The sequence below is a fragment of the Chanodichthys erythropterus genome, chromosome 3 (assembly GCF_024489055.1).
Source record: "Chanodichthys erythropterus isolate Z2021 chromosome 3, ASM2448905v1, whole genome shotgun sequence".
NCBI lineage: Eukaryota > Metazoa > Chordata > Actinopteri > Cypriniformes > Xenocyprididae > Chanodichthys > Chanodichthys erythropterus.
In genome coordinates this window covers 26,808,944-26,830,417 of record NC_090223.1, presented here as the reverse complement: position 1 = coordinate 26,830,417, position 21,474 = coordinate 26,808,944, and the positions used below count along the sequence as shown (strand labels likewise).

General features: G+C 36.0%; 1 protein-coding gene across 5 annotated transcripts in view; it reads left to right on the top strand.

Annotated features, from left to right (window-relative positions):
• Nucleotides 1-11,928, top strand: part of mrtfaa (myocardin related transcription factor Aa) — a 58,681-nt gene extending 46,753 nt beyond the window's left edge. For 3 of the 5 annotated variants that reach the window (XM_067381567.1, XM_067381568.1, XM_067381571.1), the window contains 10 exons: nucleotides 727-977; nucleotides 1,422-1,590; nucleotides 1,712-2,101; nucleotides 3,866-4,423; nucleotides 4,773-4,976; nucleotides 5,066-5,182; nucleotides 6,274-6,423; nucleotides 8,268-8,348; nucleotides 8,615-8,672; nucleotides 8,778-11,928. In XM_067381567.1, coding sequence (XP_067237668.1) covers nucleotides 727-977; nucleotides 1,422-1,590; nucleotides 1,712-2,101; nucleotides 3,866-4,423; nucleotides 4,773-4,976; nucleotides 5,066-5,182; nucleotides 6,274-6,423; nucleotides 8,268-8,348; nucleotides 8,615-8,672; nucleotides 8,778-9,310 — 2,511 coding nt within the window. In that variant the 3' untranslated portion in view covers nucleotides 9,311-11,928. The remainder of the gene's footprint in view (nucleotides 1-726; nucleotides 978-1,421; nucleotides 1,591-1,711; nucleotides 2,102-3,865; nucleotides 4,424-4,772; nucleotides 4,977-5,065; nucleotides 5,183-6,273; nucleotides 6,424-8,267; nucleotides 8,349-8,614; nucleotides 8,673-8,777) is intronic. The other 2 variants (XM_067381569.1, XM_067381570.1) reach the window with 2 other exon arrangements.
• Nucleotides 11,929-21,474: the final 9,546 nt, after the last annotated feature.

Here is a 21,474-nt window from a genome sequence, read left to right as displayed (position 1 = left end):
AAAATTATAAATGCTAAACCTTAAGATTATGTGTGTTAAAATGTTTGATAATATTTCTTACAGACTTTAAACTTGTTTTGAGCTAGTATATTCCTTAAAGGATTTACAGAACACTGACTACTAAAACTGTCTAATAATACAAACTACAAATCCCATGATTTAATGCAACAATTGTTGTAACCATCAGGTAGAAAGATATCTGTAAATGCTTTCTGTTAGGTCAGCATGAGATCGACCTTATTCAATAAATAATGATTATTAATATTATGAAACCAATTTTCTACTTCGCAATGAAACTGAACACGTGGTAGAGGAAATGTGATGTTAACGATAACAAGAGCACTAATGATGATGATGGCAACAGTAATCATGCCTACACAACAGCAAAGAAAATGCCAATTGTTTCTACGACACTAGTTGCAGTTTATAAGGAACCTACGGACATGGTCCAACTGATTTAATGGCTTTTTAAACATCTCTTTATAACAGAAACATTGTTAAGTGTTCTTTGTATAAACTTGTTTAAAAAATAAAAGGCAGAGTGAAAAATATGAAAACTTATGTTGGATTTCAGTGTCCATTAAACGTCATGATCATCAAATGTCATTGGTCAAAAGGTGACATTCCCCACCAGTTTAAAGATTATTGTCACTTTGACAGGATGGTGATTAGTCTGAATAACTAACATGTTAATGCTTAATCGTAATCTCTTTCTGTCTGCTTTAGGGTGGTAAAGTGAGTAGTGAGCGACCTGCTCAGCGATCTAAGAAGGTGAGAGACAATAAACCAAAAGTAAAGAAGCTGAAATATCACCAGTATGTTCCTCCGGACCAGAAAGCCGAGCGTGAGCCTCCTCCTCTGCTCGACTCCTCCTACGCCAAACTCCTCTATCAGCAGCAGCTCTTCCTCCAGCTTCAGATCATAAACCAACAGCAACAAAACTACAACTACCACACCATCTTACCTGCTCCTCCCAAGTAAGATACGCCATATATTTCTATATTAAATTATGCACAAGTTAGTTCACTCTCAGTGCAGGATAGTGTCAGATAGGGCATCCGGCATAAAACCTCTGCCAAAAGGCTGTTAAAAAAATTAAAACTATATACCTTTATTCAATAAAAAAAAGTAAAAACGGTAATATTGTGGAATATTATTGTAGTTTCAAATTTCAGTTTCATAATATCAGATTTATTATTTGATTTCTTTTGATTTTCTGCAGCAATTACTCATGTCTTCTGCATCACATGATCTTTCAGAAATCCTTCTAATATTCTCAAGATTCTCAATATAAATGTCTTTACTGTCACTTTTGATCAATCTAATGCATCGTTGCTTTGAAAACTTTGAGAAAAAAAAAAACTTGTATATATTATTATTATTGTTGTAATTATGTTTTTTTATGTTTACACTTTATTTAGGCCTCCTGCTGATCAGCAGCTTGCCTCAGCCAATGGCCCATCACCATCCAGGAATGACACGCAACCTCAATCATCATCTACTAATCTGACTGGTCAAAATCAACAGACCACTGCAAATGGAGGAGGGATTAATATAGGGCCTCTGCCTCCCAACCTGGAGGAGCTAAAGGTCGAATCACGTGCTATGCTTGTCATTCTTAATTACAGTACTGATCACTGACAGGCTATTCAAATTGCATTTAATCAAATGAACTCCTGTCACATCCTGTCGTTCTCTTCGTTTCCTGCAGGTGGCAGAGCTGAAGCAGGAGTTAAAACTGCGTGGCTTAACCGTCTCGGGCACCAAAAATGACCTTATTGAACGGCTGAAGAATTTTCAGGAGCAGCATGGTGGCACCACTGCACCAACATCTTCTAAAACCAGCACACACTCAACAGCTGCCCCTGTAGCAGGAGGAGACTCTTCTCTCTACCAGTTAACAGACAGGAGCATGGTGGTCGCTTCCTTCCCATTTGTTGCAACTGCTGAAAGGGGTGGAGCTCAGAAGACGGCACCACAGATAATGCAGTTTGGCAGCACTGGCTCCTCCCCTCCGGTTTCCCCCGCCCACTCAGAGCGCTCATCAGCTGGATTGAGCCCAGATGAAACAAGCTGTAATGGGGATGCTTTTGGGGAAATGGTAAATGCTCTCTTATCACTAGCTTTCAGATAAATAAAAACTTCTGGATTAGTGATTGTGAAACGTTACTAAGCGCGTACAAAGTGACATTTACAGATAACTTTACACTGTGTCTGCACTGGAAGCACCCAGTGAAGCATTGCACCACAACAGCTAGAGCCCGAGGCTGTCTAGTGTGAAAGCTGCATGACACCTCCGAATGTCGACTCACCACAAACCAATCAGATGTGAGCTTGAGGCTAGACTTCAGCAACAGTAAAATGAAAATAAAATCCTACTTTATTTTTAATGAAAAATTTTGGTTATATAATTGATAGTAATATTGTAATATATTTTTGTTAATAATCATTAAGATTATTTCAAAATAATAATTAGGCTAGACTTCAGCGGTGGCAAAATAAAAATAAATTCCCCAAATCTGTTGGTTATATAATTTATAATAATGTGATCATCAATTTTATTAATAATAATTTAAATAATTTATTTTATTTAATAAAATAATAATTAGGCTAGATGTTAGCAGCAGTAAAATGAAAATAAAATCCTGCTTTATATATATATTTTTTTATGAAAATCTGTTGGTCTAATAATTGATGATAATATAATAATTGATTTTATTATAATAATAATTAAAATAAATTATTACAAAATAATAATTAGGCTAGATGTTAGCAACAGTAAAATGAAAATAAAAAATGTATTTTTAATTAAATATATATTTTATATAATAATTGATATAATAAAAATGTATTTAATTAATAATTAAATAATTCATTTAAAAAAAATAATAAAATAATATAATTTAGTAATTATTTATATCTGTGTATCATATGTTGATTGTTATGAATTGTATTTGTTCTATTTATTCTTTAATTATTTGGTTAATAAATGTCAATCTACATTAGAACGACAGAAACATCATACTGGCTTGTAATGATCAGAACGTATTTAAAGTGTCCCTATTATGCTTTTTCGAATAGTACCTTTCATGCACTTTGTAATACAGCCGTGTGTGAATGTAAAATATCTGCATACTTTAAAGATCAAAGTGCACTACAAATGAAGTTATTGTCTTCAAAAGGATGAGGACTCGTACTGACTCGCACAGAAAAACCAATGCCATTTGTACCACTGTGCATCAAGTGTTGAAGAAGCCTCTGGAGCTGAAATGTAGATGGTAATATGCATTTCTTTTCTGACATGCGCTGTAAGCAGTAGACCAATCACAACAGAATGGGCTGTCTGACCAATCAGAGCAGAGTAGCTCTTGGAAAGGATGAGTTTAGAGAGACTGAATCTACGAACGAGCCATTTTTAGACTTTTTGAGAAATGAGGTGTACAATGTGTATTATGAGAAAATGAATGTTTTTTTGACCTTGGATGCATGTTGTAGGAGACTTCCAAAACAAAACTAGGAACATTTAAAATAGCATAATAGGGGCACTTTAACAAATAAAATCCATGGCAATCATTTATTTCTTAACGTACATAAAACCTATAAAAACAAATAAAATTGTATTATTATTTGATAGTAAAGTAGCTGTGCTGCGAGTCAGAAATCACACAGTGCATTCATCAACTAATTGCACATTGCAATATGTCAGCCGCTTCCAGCGTAGACTCTTCTGTTGATTATACTTGTGTCGGTTCCCCAAGAATGTAATTATTACATTTATACAATTATATACAACAAGTATTTTGAATTGTTTTAATTAGTCATATTTTGTATAAGAGCTCATAATATTTATGTATGTCTATTTTAGGTGACCTCTCCTCTTACCCAGCTGTCCTTGCAGCCTTCTTCCCCTCTCCCCACAGCAATCTGCATTAAAGAGGAGCCTGGCAGCCGGACATCTCCTTCCTCCTGCTGCCTGGTATCCCAGTCTGCTGTGCCCCCTATAGACAAAGACCAGATGCTGCAGGAGAAAGACCGGCGCATTCAGGAACTCACACGCATGCTGCTGCAGAAGCAGCAGCTGGTCGAAACGCTGCGCTCACAGCTGGAGGGCAAACGGGTGGGCGTGCCCATCCGAGTCAAAGAGGAACTTCCTGGTGTCACTATGGAGGCGGTCAGGGCGACCATAAAGGAAGAGGTCATAGAGGTGATGGAGGAGAGTGAGATGGTAACGGAGCCACAGGTGTTCCCACAGGCAGAGCAGATGCAGCAGCAGCAGCAGCAAAGGATGCTGGTAGCAGCAGAGCTGGAGCAGGAACGGCAGCAGCAGCAGCTTGTGATGCAACAGAATCAACGTAACCTGCAGCAACAAGCACATCAGAGGAAGAGGAAAACACAAAAACAACAGCACAACCAACAAAAACAAGTCAGTACAGTGTTTCTGACTTGTCATATGATCACGTTTTCATCTAGCAGGGTAATTAAAAGAACTGAAAAAAGAAACAGTTTTTAGAAAGCATTATGAAAAAGAAAGAATGTCACGTTTGGTAAACTGTACATATTTTATGTTATTATTGCTATTATTATTATCGTACTACATGTTTTTACACTGTTTTTCCCTGAACATTTCCCCTGACACCCTAGCTCTTCATTGCGTCCCCCTGGGGTTATGTTTGCAGCACAGCAGTAGTCAGACACTTAACTTTTATTGTAATGGAAAATCGTGGAGCATCCCATGTTTTTTTACTAACCCTCTGTCTTTTCTGTTTTTCCAGCAGTTGCCTCAAGCACTTACCAACCAGCAGTCAAATCCAGTTGCTTCATTCCCAGTGGACGGACATAACTCAAACTCCACCCCTACGATAGTGACCGACTGCAATGGCAACCAGTTCCTGCTAACACTGTCAAATCAAAACACAGACACACCAGCCAGAGGCCGCCGCCCCCAGGGCAAAGTAACCAATCAGATCAAACTACAGGTAATACTCAAGGAGTTGAGTATCAATGGTTAAAGTTGTCAAAATCTGTTAAATTATTATGTAATTATTGATGTTTATGTCATTTTCAGAGACTACAATCTACATCCGCAACATTACCCAACCAATCAGTGACTGAACTGCCTAACAATAACATCCAATCTGAACAGCCCATACAAACTGTCATCTTGAAACAGCCAATCAAAAAGGTTTGTTCAAAACCACTGTTTTATGCATTGTGCTTCTTGGAATGAAATAATTCTGCACTACTACAGAACACATACATGATCACATGATTTTGTGTAAAAATATTAACTTTTGTCAGTCTGATCAATTAAATGAGAAAAAGATAAGTCACAGATGATATTCTTGTTCAATCGCCACATCCCAAGTCACAATGCACATTGCATTGTTGGTTGGAGTTGTCAAAAGTACTGACTTTGGGACCAAGTCAGAACTGAAATTTTTAAAATGTGACACTTTGATCTCTGTTGAGTGTATTTGTTATTCATTATTGGCCATTGTGTTGACGTGCTCATCGGATATTTCTGTGATTGGATTTGGATTCAATGATCAACTTCAAAAACGTTGTAAATAGTCATCAGTGACGCTCTTCACCAAGCACTTTCACAGATACACATGGGAGCGTTTGAAAGCAGGTGTATATCACGGAGCAGTCCACTGATAGACTTCTGCTTTCAAACGCTCCCGCTTTCAAATTCAAACACTTCCGTGTGCTTTCAAACGCTCCCGTGCATTAATCATTGTAGCCAATCACAGACATATCTGTTGAGCTTGTGAACACAATGGCCAATCAGAGGTGATTACGAATCCGCTCAACAGCGCTCAAAGCATCACGTTTTTTAAATTTCAATACTGACTTGGTATGCTGCATGTTTTCTCAAATATTGATAGGGGAATTATATGCATATAGAAAATGTGCATACTACACTCAGTATGTTACATACACCTAAAATCGTACTCATATTGTGCTAGTATGCTATTCTGAATATAGCATTCCTTCTTTAAGATGTCAGTGTAATTGAGAGTCTATGAAAGTTAATAGGGAAGGACTTTTGCCGAAAATGGTCAACTTTCCTTCATATAAATTAATGATATGTATAAAGCAGCATCACTTATTCTTGACAAGTCATTGAACACAATTATGAGGCTTTTAAACTCGCTTATTAAAATGTTAATGACTAATCACTTTCACTGGTGTTCAAATGAGGGCTGCAGGCATGGGCTATTAGCCCATTAACATCGAGACTAATTGAGATGCATGTTTTTACTTTGACAGGCACTAAAGCCAGACCTGAACATGACGAGCAATTACAGAACATCAAGCTCTACATCCATCTCAGCACCAGCCAATCTCCAGCAGTTCTTCTCTTCAGTGGATTCCATGAATGACACAGAGTCCGTCCCCTCATCTCCCAACAACAACCATGTAAGTGCTTTGTTTGTGTAGGCACCAAAGATCTGTTTCAAAACCTTGTTTGATGCCTATCCAGATGCTGTTTACATTATGGTGCCTTCTAATATATGTTTTTTTTTATCTAAACTCAAATGTAGCATTGCATGTACAGTATGAAAAAAAAAGTATGTGAACCCTTTGGGTTTATGCATTTAAAGGATTAGTTCACTTCAGAATTAAAATTTCCTGATAATTTACTCACCCCATGTCATCCAAGATGTTCAACATGTCTTTCTTTCTTCAGTCGAAAAGAAATTAAGGTTTTTGAGGAAAACATTCTAGGATTTTTCTCCTTTATAGCGGACTTCAGTGGCTACCAATAGGTTGAAGGTCCAAATTGCAGCTTCAAAGGGCTCTACACCATCCCAGATAAGGAAAAAGGGTCTTATCTAGCGAAACAATGGGTCATTTTCTAAAAAAATTAAATAAAAATTATATAAATTTAACCACAAATGCTTGTCTTGCACTGCTCTGTTCTTCTAAAAAAAAGCTAGTGCAAGATGAGCATTTGTGGTTTAAAATTACATAATTTTTATTTTTTTAAAGAAAATAACCAATCGTTTCACTATATAAGACCATTATTCCTCGTCTGGGATCATGTAGAGCCCTTTGGAGCTGCATTTAATCTGCACTTTGGACCTTCAACCTGTTGAACGCCAGTGAAGTCCACTTTATGGAGAAAAATCCTGGAATGATTTAATCTGAAAAAAAACTTCTTTTTGACAGAAGAAAGACATGAACATCTTGGATGACATGGGGGTGAGTAAATTATCAGGAAGTTTTAATTCTGAAGTGAACTAATCCTTTAAATCTTCGTTTTAATCACAATAATAGTCAAGCAAAGCAATCCTGTATAAACGTTTGGGGTCAGTAAAAACGTGATTCCTTTACTCTGAAGTCTTCACTAGAAGCTAACTGGAATCATGATTCAGCTAACCTGGACTCTAGTCAAAAAATATAGATATTTTTTGAGTTTGCTCTTCACAAGAAGTATTGCCTCATATAAAGCATGCCTTGAGCATAAGAGATCTCAGAACACCTAAGATTAAGAATTGTTGACTGTGTAAAGCTGGAAAGAGTTACAAAAAAGGATTTTGGAGCAGAGCTCATGTTTGTGTCTGTACTCTATGTAAAGACTGTCTTGAGGCCAGCAAGACTCTTTTCTACAGCTAAATAACAAAATCTGTGTTATACGAGGCAGGAATTCTAATAGGAACTTCAGTCGAACTGCAGTTTTGTCTAGACTATGGCACAGATTCTGTTAGTGGAGTACAGATTTATGCTGTAGGTCTGTGACATAAATTAAGCTTAGCTTGTTTTTGGCAACATCTTTATTGCAACATGCATGGGAACTATTTTGATAGTTTGGCATGGCATCATGAACCTCACCAACTCTACTTAATCTTACTCTAAATTCTCTTTTAACCACATTCATACCTTTATTTCTTCCCGCCACACTCTGTCATTTTATCACCCTCACGTCATTCCAACTTGTATGCTATCTACAAAAACGACAAAGACATCAAATAAACACCACAAATATGGTTCAAACGACTATTAAAATCATATAGACTACTACAAGTAAAGCTATTGTTTGACTTGGAATATAACGCACAAGTTCAATGGGCTACTTTTATGGTGCAAATGTCACATTTTGGTGTTTTTGTCCTGTAAACTTGTTTATGAGGATGAACCGCATGAACATTCTTCAGAATTCCTCTGTTAGTGTTCCATGAGAAAATGACTTGGAGTAACGTGTGGGTGAGTAAATAATGACAGAATGAATCCTGTAATATGCATCCATATCTGTCTTCCAGGAGAAGATGTGTTTGAGTTTGGACCAGCATGCTTTGCGCTCTCCTTCCACCTTGTGTTCACCCATAGCTCTTTGCCATCAGGTACTGTCTTGTACTCAATCTGCTGTCGAATTTCTGTTGTTCCTCTGTGAGATTGTTTTCTTTTCATAATCATTTTTCTGAACATTAATTTGTGTTGCAATCCATGATTTGTCACCACATGGTGCAGATTTAGGATTGTTTTCCCAGTTAATTTGTTTACTGAATGATTTAATGGATTTCGGGGAGCAGATCCAAGATCTGATTACTGAATGAGATCCCAATAGCTCTCCATGTTGGCGTATCTAATGATGTTGTTGTTCTTGCAGGAAAATGGCTGCCATCAGCAAGTTGACGACCTGTTTGACATCCTAATTCAGCGTGGAGGTGATTTTTGATGATTTATTTGAATATTTATTGTCATCCAAAGTCATTTAAATGAGAAAAGTGTGTAGTTGCTCACACTCATGCTTTGTTTCCTGCGTCCTACAGAAATCTCAGAGAATTTCAAAGCCAGCCCTGATCCTGTTCTTGAAAGGCTTCGGCCAAACACGCCCCTTTTCTCAAACTCCTCCCCTCTCAATCTTTCCCCTCCCTCTGATATGCCCGTCAAAACATCGATTTTAGACCCTCAACCTCCTTCCATTAAGGCTCACAGCAATTGTGACACAGGAGGTGGGCGTCTTGAAGACTTCTTGGAAAGCACTACTGGCAAACCATTGCTGGGAGTGGAGCCAGGGGGACCGACAACGCTAATCGTCGACCTCCACAACCAAATGCTCAGCACACCGAGTATCCTAGACCACCCACGTTCCCCGATGGATACTTGTGACATGAGTTTTTCCAATCACTCAGTTTCAGATTTGGTAGACTCCGTCCCTGATCCTATGGATTGGCTGGAGCTCGGAATGGGCGGGACCGGAGGGGAGGAGCCAGGGATGGTACCTATGAATGGACATGACTCCTCTAGCTTATTTTCTGCCGACTTTCTGGACACTTCTGATCTGAATTGGTCCAGTTTATAGTGGATTAGCTTCCTTCGCACAGTACCGCTTTTATTTTCGTTTCCACCAGTGACTTTTCCAGTTTGGATTCAACAAGTTTGGATTCTCATAATACTAATTTAACTTGGATTATGTTACATATTGTTACATTATGTTACCCCCCCCCCCACAGAGCAGTCTATCTGATATATTGTTTTTATCCAGAAGCACATTTTTTGAGCATTTGCTTATCTGAAACACATCTAAACCTTTCCAAATTTGGAAACGAAGAGAACAAGAATATTTCTGTGCTTTCATCAATTCAAATATGTGAATTGTTCTTATAATATGACACTCAAAACAAGATGCTTTCTAGATGATGCATTTGCTCAAATGTTTTAGTGACATACATGTGCTTATGGAAGTAGGCATACAGAAAAGCAGTATATATCCAGTTTTTGCCTCAATTTTAGCAAATTCATGCACATTTTGAATTTAAATTTGAATATGTGGCAGTAAACAAATAGTTTTTCAAAATTGCTTTACCAAATATAACTGGTCAACTTGTGCATACTGGTTATTTATCATATAGCTACAGAATATGCACCTATTTATAGTGTTGAGCTAATGTTGCTAAAAAAATTTATAGCATAAGCCAACAGATTTCGTTACATTTTGTTAGTATTGACATTTGTATTTTAGCATAAGCATTTTAGTAATACTGCTATTACAACTACATTTAATAATAATTGTTAGTATTAGTATTATTACTATTATTATTAATATTACACTGTAAACATTTCTACCTACACCTTATTTTTAAATGTAATCAAATTGGCGTTACAAGTAATTTCAACTAATTTAAATTGACTTTAAAAAATTGAGTTGAATCTTCTAATTTAATTATTTTGATGAGTTAAGGTAATAGAAAAGTATGTTGCCATGACTTCTTGATCATATAAATTTTTTACAGTGTATTGCTTTTATTATAATTATTATTATTATTATTATTATTATTATTATTATTATTATTATTAATATTATTCATTAGTACAAGAGACTCAACGTGTGTGTGTATCTGTGTAGCTACTATTCACAACATTATCTGTTAAACATTTTGTAGAGGTGCCAAAAATATTATTTTATGGCTACATAGATAGCCAGTAAGGTATTCAAAATTTGATTGAATTATAATACAAATGGACTGTTCTACATTAGTTATCTTTTTCAATATGGAAAGACAAGCCATTCAAACCTTGTTTTTGCTAGCCTGCTAGCATCGCCACCCGATGAGAAGTTTTGATTGCTTAAGTTAATAGTACAAATTAATTTAGAGTGCTTAACATATTGAGCTCTGAAGTTGAGAGTACAATTATTAGCCTTATTATTCCTTTTCCTTGCCAGGTTTACATTATCAATAACCACCAAAAGACACATTTTTATCAAATTTTAGCAAACTTAAAAGAAGTATTACTGCTTCATACGTTTCAGGCCCAGTAAATAATCCTATATATTTTGCTCAAACTGCACATGTTATATACAAGATGCGGTAAGTGCTGGAAAATTACTTTATTACATTAAGCTGCATTAATGTTAACGTTCTTAAAAAAAATCAAACATGCCTGTTTCTTTTAAAAACATTACTTATAGCTCTTTGTGGGAATTTTTAAATGTTTTACTGTAAATATTCTGCACTGTATATGAACTGAAATGTTATATATGCCTATCACAGTACACAGCGTACTGTACATACTGCACTGTATTTTATCAATACTTCTGTCTGCAGGCTGAAGTTTTGGTAAAGGAATATGAGCCTAAGAGATAATGAATGTTTCTAAGATGATTTGAATGTATATATTTTTGTGTATAGAAGATTCTAATCGCATATAAACAAGGCATAATCGCATTTTATCAATATTTCAAGGACCTTTAAACACACTTATATTATTCTCTTTATGCATTGCTTGAATGTGCAATTTTCAGTGTTTCGGCATATTGTACATGAGCTCAGGAATGAATTGTGTCGTGTGCGAGTGTGTGTGGCATATGTGACGTTGTTTGTGGGAACAGCATTACTGTCCGCAGTATTCACGCTCTCCATCTGTTTGAAATTGCACTTACAGAGTTTTGGCTGGTGCTTCCTGTGGTTGAGCCCAAATTGAACTTCATGTCCACATGGTCCCCAGTCCACCGTCCCCTGCTGTATGCTGGAGAATCAAACTCCTCAATGCTTCACTGGCTGAATGTCTTGTTTTGTGGGGCTTCAGAGCCTCTCAGGGCTTAATATCTTTAATTTTTTTTTTTTTTTTTGGAAAATTAAATGTTACAAATAAAAATAAATGCGGTTTGTGCTTTCCAGGATGGAAAGTACAGTCTTGGTTAACAAAATATATTGTTATTATTGTGGTTGGGGTAAAAAGTATGCACCCAGGTTGGGTCAGAATGGTCAACTAGCACTTGACATCCATATATCCCTTGCAAATCTGTCTGGTGGATGCGACCGTAAACCGGTCTATTTAAAGAGGACTTCATTAAAGAGACAGTTCACCCAAAAATGAGCAAGTGTGTGAACAATGATTACATTTCAGCACAAAACTATCGAAATTGTATTTGAACCTAAATGTAGTTTACAATTTGAACTTTTGACACTTGACAATTCAATAAACATTACTTTATTCTTTCTTAATGTGGAGGTTTGGCACACTCATGATTCCTTGCTAAACCTTCTGAGTGACATTTTTTCATTCATTTGTATTTTTATGTTGTTTTGTTTTTTTTTTAGTGTGAAAGCAGACTCTCAAGCAGAAAATTTACTCTATTTCATGCATGTTCAGTGAGCCTTGCGTTTCCAGGCAGCTTGTTAGATTAGATGGTGCGGGCATGATTATAAATTCATAACTTTCCTCTGGTGAGATGAGTGTAAGAGCAGAGCATACACTCACAAATGCCCATAAATTACTAATTCACACCCTGGCGTCGAATGCACCCATTGATGAACCTATTTGAGTGTATCTTGACCTTAGGATGAGCGATTCAAGATAATAAATCACTGCAACTGCAGCCGTCCAGGAGTCTCAAATTCTAATGGAACAGTCTGTTCCCACGTTCCATGCCCTCCCCGATGACATCATCGCCCCTGTCCCGTATGTTTTCCTCCTGGCTGAGTGTTTCAGTGTCCATTCATCACATTGTTTAATCAATTTACAGAGATGCAGAAATCAATCAGCCGTAATGGACTGCTGACCCAACCCCTTTCCCAGACAGCCCCTCTCTTAACGACCCGAATTAATTAAATAATGGCTTGTGCAGACGGAAGGGCTTGTCGTTGTATTGCTCAATTGATAGAGCATCATATGTAATTTATTCAACACAATAAGGTGATTCAGCTGAGCAGGTCAAAACCTGATGGACGAAAGAAACTATGGGGGTCTTGCATCTCTTCATTATCTGTTGGGCAGGTTTCTCCTCAGCAGTTATGAGCCGTCTGGTGATGCATTTCATTGGTGCTTCCTCATGACTTTTAGACATGAGGTCATTTATTAAAGGGTACTTGAAGACTAAAGAAAGCTTTTGACACATGTAAGGTGTTTTGAGATTGAAACTGAGCAGGAATACAGCAAATTAGGGCAAATTTGTCATAAATTCTCATTGATTAATGGATGTCTATGAGCGTTGCACTAAAAGTTTTGGTTGCGTGTTTGATTTCCACTTTCACACTTTAGTTTTTCTCTATATCTTTGAAATGCATCATGTCAGTTTATTGCTTTCTCCATGAACGGGTCAGGTTCTCCAGTTGTGTGTAAGTTAAAACTTTGCACGATTGTGGCGTAAATGGCAACTTCTAGTTTGTGCATCACTGAATATTTAAGTGTTGAACCATTAAGACAACCAAAATTCAACTGGATAAGATTTTTAAAGACAAGAATTGGAGGCTTTTAAAAAAAAGAAAATTCTGTCATTTATTACTCACCATCATGTCGTTCCACACCCGTAAGACCTTCGTTCATCCTCAGAACACAAATTAAGATATTTCTGATAAAATCCGATGGCTCAGTGAGGCCTGCAAAGACACTTTCAATGCCCAGAAAGCTACTAAAGACATATTTAAATCAGTTCATGTGAGTATTATTTATTATTGAGTATTATAAATATTTTTGGTGCGCCAAAAAAACAAAATAATGACTTATTTAGTGATGGCCAATTTCAAAACACTGCTTTAGGAAGCTTCGGAGCGTTATGAATCTTTTGTGTCGAATCAGCGGTTCGGAGCACCAAAGTCACGTGATTTTTTGGTGGTTTGACACGCGATCCGAATCATGATTCGACACAGAAGAATCATAACGTTTCGAAGCTTAATGAAGTAATAAATGACATTATTTTCATTTTTGGTTGAACTAACCCTTTAATGTTATGAAGCGACGAGAATAGTTTTTGTGTGCCAAAAAAACCCCCAAAATAACGACTTTATTCAACAATATCTAGTGATGGGTGATTTCAAAACACTGCTTCATGAAGCTTTGAAGCTTTACGAAACTTTTGTTTCGAATCAGTGGTTCAGATTGTGTATCAAACTGCCAAACTCACACCCCCCAGTGGTGAATCATTGAAATTTCGAAACACTTATGACGTAACAAATTCTTGTTTACTGAAATCACGTGACTTTGGTAGTTTGATACACGCTTCGAACCACTAATTCGAAACAAAAGATTCGTAAAGCTTCAAAGCTTCATGAAGCAGTGTTTTGAAATCCTCCATCACTAGATATTGTTGAATAAAGTCATTATTTTGTTTTTTTGGCGCACAAAAAGTATTCTTGTCACTTCATAACATTAAGGTTGAACCACTGTAGTCACATGAACTGTTTTAAATATGTCTTTAGTAGCTTTCTGGGCATCTGAAAGTGTAAATTATCTTGCTGTCAATGCAGGTCTCACTGAGCCATCGGATTTCATCATCATAAATATCTTAATTTGTGTTCTGAAGATGAACGAAGGTCTTACAGGTGTATAATGACGTGAGGGTGAGTCATTAATGACAGAATTTTAATTTTTGGGCGAACTAACCCTTTAACGATTCATACGTACATGTTTCATTTTTTAAATTTAGTCTTCTCCAACTATTTGCTCTGCTTAAACTCCAACTCTTCCTTACAATCAACTACAAGCTCGCAATCAGATCTGCTTCCATCCATCCATCAACTGATGCATAGAACCAAGTCCCCTTTTCCTCTTTGTTAAATGTGTTTCACTTGGATGTATGTCACAATACAGAAGAAAAGATATATTGCTACTTCTGTTACATCCCAACTTTAAGACAAAAATGATACAACCAAATTAAGAGCAGACTTTGTTAAATACAAACTAGTAGTCACTAAGCTCCTAGTGTGAACTTTTATGTTCCAGTTTAGGAAAGACTTGATGAATGGCTGGTGCAACCCTTCCCAGGTGACCCATGTAGTGACAGTAGCACTGTGATTGACAGGTCGACGTTGTAGAACACATGCAGATATAGTGCTTGTAGAACTGGAGCTTGCCGTGACCATGTTCTGTAGACCTCTTTTCCGTATGAGTCCAACATTTATCTTTTGTGTGACTATTGTCATGTGTCCACCCTCTTCTCGCTCTCACACAAATGATTGATGGAGCTATAGCTGACTCTGTGTTTTAACTGGGTAACAAAAAGGGTTGGGGGTTTGCAGGAGCAGTGTGTGCGTTTATGTCTGACTATAGGGAGGAGTGTAATGGCCTCCATTCTCCGCAGACATGGATACAGATGAGAAAGTGTGTGTGTGTGCTCTTGTGAGTGTCTCTCCCTGTTGTTTACTTCTCTATTGATTTAAAAATAAAAAAAAGCTTCTCCTTTTTTTTTTTCTTTTTTTTTTGCACGCAATTTTCCTCTTTCTTTTGGCAATCCTTCCTGGTTATTTCATCATCTCTGTGTCTCCATTGTGTTTAAGGTTCATCTTGCTGCAGTGTGAGAGAGACATGACCCATTTCAGACATTTATTTATCACATAAACACACTACCGGAAACAATCCTAAAGTCACATACTTTTACACAACAGTTTAAAAGTTTAGGGTTGGTAAAAAAATTTTATGGTTTTGAAAATGGTACATTGAGGACAACTATGGTTATAAAACAATCAAAATTTGAGGAGTATGTTATATTGGGATAAATAATACACTAAACTTGGCTAAGATATTAAAATTACAACATTATTTGGTATGAAAGACGTATAATTAAATATTGGTTTTATTGTATTATGCTTATTTTTTATTTTAAAGGCAGTAAAACAAAAAGCTCACAGGAAATGCTGACTACAATGTAATCAGTTATTAATATTTTGTTGGTTCTCCCTTATTTTTGATTACAGCCGCCTTTCCTGGGCATTGAGTCACTAAACTTTGTGCATGTGTCATGCTTAACTTCTTTCTAACCCTCCTCAAGTTTTTAAAGTTTTAAAGTTAAGCTTCATTGGAAGTTCAGGTTTATAATTTCCCAAAGGTTTTCAAAGGCTTTAAGGTCAGGGGACAGAGGAGACCACTTGAAGACTTTAAAATTCTGAGCATGAATACTTTCATTGTGTGCAACTTTGTTACATTCATGGTGTGCTTGGAATCACATTATTTTTAAAATGAATGTGTTACAATTTTGTGTTATTCCCAAAAAGTAACTAAATGCGTAACTTGTAATCCGTAGCGTCATGTTTGCGTTACTTTTTTCCACCTGCCCTGGGCTTTCTAGTTTGTTTTTTTTAATATTAATAAAAAAAGTGCTATTTTTGGCTAATGTAAAGGTCCTTTCATACCAAAAGTGAAAAGTGTACAGTGCGTTTAATGCAGATTTCATCAAAAGAGTATGTGTGTATTGTACACGCACTACCAGATTTTTGTAACCCTGCAAACTTCGCTCGCATACGCGTAAAAAAACAAAACAAAAAAAACTAGGTATACTTTGGGCTGAAAGAAATGCAAATTCATGCTTGTACAGTAGAGGGCGCAGCTCAGACAAACCTTTCAGCTGTGCTGCAATTCTGGACTGAAAAAGAACATGCTGGAGAACACTCTTTTTAACTCTTAAACTCTTTTTAACTCTTAAAAAAAAAAAAGAAAGAAAGAAATGCAAATGTGATGTTTATCTAAAGTAATTTTTGCTTATGGTTGAATTGGACAATTGAAAGTCATCAGCAAATACATTGGTTAATAAAGTGAGATTAAATAAATAAAGTATATTTTATTATTTGAAGTTTGTGTAATGTTTTAAGTTTGCATTTCACTGTTTCACATTCATTTTAAGAAAAACTGAATCTGTGAGATGAGTAAATGCTCATGGTTAGTCCAGAACAGTCAATAAAAAGAAAAACAAAGAAACATAACTCAGATATTTTTTGTCAATTTAAAAGTAATGCATTACATTAGTTACTTGATTCTGACCATTCACATCCGGCACATGAGCAATATTCAGATTTAGTTATTTTAACAATATCCTCCTTGGTTGCTGAGGACAGCTCCTTCCATCTGGTTATTTTCACTAAAACCCACAAAATATCATCTAATAATATAGCTAATACATGACAAAAGATACAGCTGAAATGTGAAAGGCTTACATTAGTTTTACACTCAGGCACAACTTCACAATATGCATACGAAATATTTATTAAATATTTAATATAAAGTTTGACGTCACTTTTGTCAGACATCTCTTTCGGCCACTAATATAAATATATATAATATTATTGATTTTGAAAATAGTTGTGCTGATTAATATTTTTATGGAAACTGATTCATTAAAAAAAAAAAAAAAACACTCTGATACAGGCTTCTTTGATTAATAGAAAGTTAAAAACAAAAACAGTATATATTGGAAAGAGAAATCTTATACATTTTATAAATGTCTATGCTGTCATTTTTGATCAATTAAATCCATCCTTGCTGAATAAAAGTATTAATTCATTCCACAAAATAAAAAGGCTACATTAATAGCAATACACAGCAAGCAAATATTGGGTAAAATAGTGAATTTTATTTAAAATTACTTATGCATAATTCTTGATACTAAATAAAATATATACCAGACTTCTCCCACCTCGTCTTCCATCTTGGATAATGTTTTGGCAATGCATTCTGGGATTTTCTTCTCTGCAAAAGATACATGTGATGATGCCTTAGCATTTGGCCAAGCTTTCATGTCTAGATTGTTGTCACTAATGCTGCCTTCACTTGCTATTCGCGTGCTTAAGTCGTGATTACGAGCTCATTGCATTCAAGTTCAAAGAGTGTTCATGTGCAGTTTTTACCCAGGAAATGAAGGCAGCATTTGTACCTCAATAAGTTTTGGAACACAGTTTATTTCTACTTTTGGTTTTGTTCTGCAGTTGTTGTTGCAGATATTGCATGTGTATTTCTCCATCTACAAGCCCAGAGTGAGAGACAGATGTTCAGAAGGAAGGATGAGACATCTGATCTGGCGCCACTAGAAAAACTTTATCATCTTTTGGGATCTGCAGGTAGAACTCTGTCAGTGGAAACACGCTGAGGTTCAATTCCATGTCTTGATGTGCAAATATTGGTGTGAAATCATTAATGACAGGATAAATCATTCATTTAGGCTGGGAATTCCTCACAGTTTCATTGTGAATAATGACATTTCATTGGTTTTGAATTGCATAAGTTCAGGAAATTCTGAACAAAAGCACACGCTCTTTAGAGATGTCAGCTGGCACAAATGTCTCAAATGTTGTATTTTAATAGCAGTGTTGAGGGTAATGCATAATAGTCATAACAAGTCATAATAAATGGCACTGACTTAGCTCATGATGCTGACATAGAGAACATATGTTTGTAGGCCAAAACCCGGAAAAAAGGTTAGCATGGATCTGTAGTCTTCAAGTCAATGTTGTTGGGGGTTTTTGATTAAATGCCTGAAATATAAGGATCATAAACTTTTGTTGGTCACAGAGCTTATTTTCTGCAATAATTCAAATGCAATGGGAAAAACCTATTGGGTTTTTGTTGTGTGTACCAGGGTGATGGTAAATTCTAGGCCAGCCTACAAATATACATGATCACTGCAGTGCTCTATAGTTTCTAGAGCTGAATTAAATAGAAAAATTGGGAAAATGAATGTATCTGCTTGAGTTATTTGGTTCTCTACCATCATTGTCTTGCCACTTTTATCTGTTTGAAATAATATTGGGTTTCTGAAACTACTGTAAATAGTTTATTTTCAGTGCACATCCAACAGAAAGTGTATTTTAAAATCAGCCAGCTGAATGTGAGCCAAACTCGCAGGAGGTCGTTGCCCCTCCTGGTTCCAGCACCTCTAATGTGAATGAGTGAGTGAAGATGTCTTTGTTCCTCGGGTTTCTTTCCAATTAAACTGCTGTGATAGACGGCTTTGTGGTTACCTCTTTCCAAATTATTCATTTCTTAGGCTACTAAAAACAATAGGCATGCCAGTGAATCGTCTAATTCATCAAAGCAAATTTGTCCAGGTCTAAAAATATTTATGATGCTTACTGGTGATTTAGCAACGTATAAAACCATGCAAGTCATTTAGCTAAATATTAGCCTAATTTGGCAGCTATGGGGCTAAGTAAGCCAAATGCTGTAAATTGAGCCAGTGTTTTAACTTACCCCACCATAAGGCACTGAAGTTGTTAAACCTCTGAAGTATAAACTAGTATAATTTCATTGTAATATTATGCAACTGTTATTTTGTCTTTTGCTTAATCATATATATCTTTCCACCTGTAGTCCCTAATCGACATTGCAGAATAACTACCATGTCAAGAACCTTTTGACTAAAATGTTTATTAGTTTCAGTGACATTTATTCATTTTAATTTGGTTTATATTTAACAAGCTCTCTGTTTAGTCTGTTTTGGGGAAGGTTACAACTTTGGTGTTCAACATATTGTTTCAGAAATGCAAACAATTAAAGAAATTGAAATTTCATCTTCATTTTGTTGGTTTTATGTTGTTTAAGTTAACTTTAAGAAAAGAAATATGGATATTTGTAAACAGAAATTCGGATTCAGGATTCAGTTAGATGGTCAGTTTATACCCACCTACTGACTTGTTGGGGGTAAGTTGAGCCACAGGAACACTTTATATAAGAAGCCATATTTTTTAGAACCCTTTGTCATAGACTTATTCTGATCATTTAAAATGATAGGGAACATCCTGAAACCCACTCTCCCCTATACTTTCTCTGTTACTCAGTAAATGTTGATTTTAAGTAGATACTCCCAGAAATAGATAGATCACTGGGTGACCTTCCCTGACATCATTAATCAGACTCAGTCCAGAGGAGTGTTTCACTCTGCCTTTTATTTTTTAAACAAGTTTATACAAAGAACACTTAACAATGTTTCTGTTATAAAGAGATGTTTAAAAAGCCATTAAATCAGTTGGACCATGTCCGTAGGTTCCTTATAAACTGCAACTAGTGTCGTAGAAACAATTGGCATTTTCTTTGCTGTTGTGTAGGCATGATTACTGTTGCCATCATCATCATTAGTGCTCTTGTTATCGTTAACATCACATTTCCTCTACCATGTGTTCAGTTTCATTGCGAAGTAGAAAATTGGTTTCATAATATTAATAATCATTATTTATTGAATAAGGTCGATCTCATGCTGACCTAACAGAAAGCATTTACAGATATCTTTCTACCTGATGGTTACAACAATTGTTGCATTAAATCATGGGATTTGTAGTTTGTATTATTAGACAGTTTTAGTAGTCAGTGTTCTGTAAATCCTTTAAGGAATATACTAGCTCAAAACAAGTTTAAAGTCTGTAAGAAATATTATCAAACATTTTAACACACATAATCTTAAGGTTTAGCATTTATAATTTTGAATAATGGTGATGTTTATGCTATTATATTTCATTGTAAATTCATTAAATTGTTTTAGGTTGTGATTGCAATATTTTCTAAGGTTACTGACAGCAGCTTACAGATGTTTTTGATGATAAGACCCAATGAAAATAGTTTTTGTTGCTTTTAGCCCATGTCAGACAGCTTTTGAAACAACCTATAGGCTAATGTATTCCTAAAAGTTGTTAAAAATATCTAGCACATATTGCACATTCACAACTTTCCATTTAAAAAAAAAAAAAGTTTCTTAGACAGACATATTGATGAATCATCCTGCACTGAACAGATTTTTGTCCAATCAGATCTGTAGAATGAGAATGCCCCGCCCCTTGATACCACCTGTAGCAAATCATGATTCATTCCTGTTGGCTACTTTAAAAAAAAAAAGAAAAGAAAGGGATGAGATTTTAATGTTTCCCACTCAAACTTCCTGTTTTAATAGAAAATGTCAACACAGGGCACAAAATGGTGCTAATCAAGCGAATTCACGGGGTTTTAACCTTGTTTCAAACCTAGGATATTCCTTAATAGTCAAGCCAAACCTTCCCAGACATCATAACAGTCCATAAATGTCTTCTAAAAACGTACAACTTACACACTTATACGACAATAAATTGTGGTTCAACTCAAATAGGTGCATTCCGGCTTCATTTTTGAATTGCCAGTTTTTCATGTGCTTTCTACAGCTGTGTTTCTCTGACTGTCTCTCTCTTTTACCATCCTGTAAATTTTTATTTCTCTGAATTATTCAACGTCTCCTCAAAGTGCAACCAGACTTAAAGAGAAAAAAAGCATGGCAGATATGGAAATGGGGCATTAGACAAGCAAAAGAAATGGAGTACATGGAAACGAGAGGAGAGGATGACAGATCTCCTCTCTCCACCCACAGTTCTTCATCATCATGTACTGTATTATCCTCCATTTCTCTCTCTCCCCAGCCTCAGGAGACCCATATTAACTTAGATATCACCGACAGCTGAGACTTGCGCCTCCCACTGTTCCGATGAGAGACGGAGGAACAAACACAAACGAGACAGTGACAGAGAAAGAATGAAGGAGAGAGAGACTACTGTAATATGAGGTCTACACTGCAAGTGCGTGATACGACAAAACTAGATTATAATCAATGAAACTGTCCAAGTGTGAGATGGTGCAGTAGTTGAAGTTCTGGCTGCTCGGGTTCCTGTAGGCAAGGCTATAAGGTGCTTCATCACTAAAGTGTTGTTCTGGAAATTCTTTTCTATTCTTTTATTAAAAATTTATAATTTTGTTAGCCTTATTTAACTAAAAAAGGCATATCAAGGTCCCGGACAGGGTTGCCAG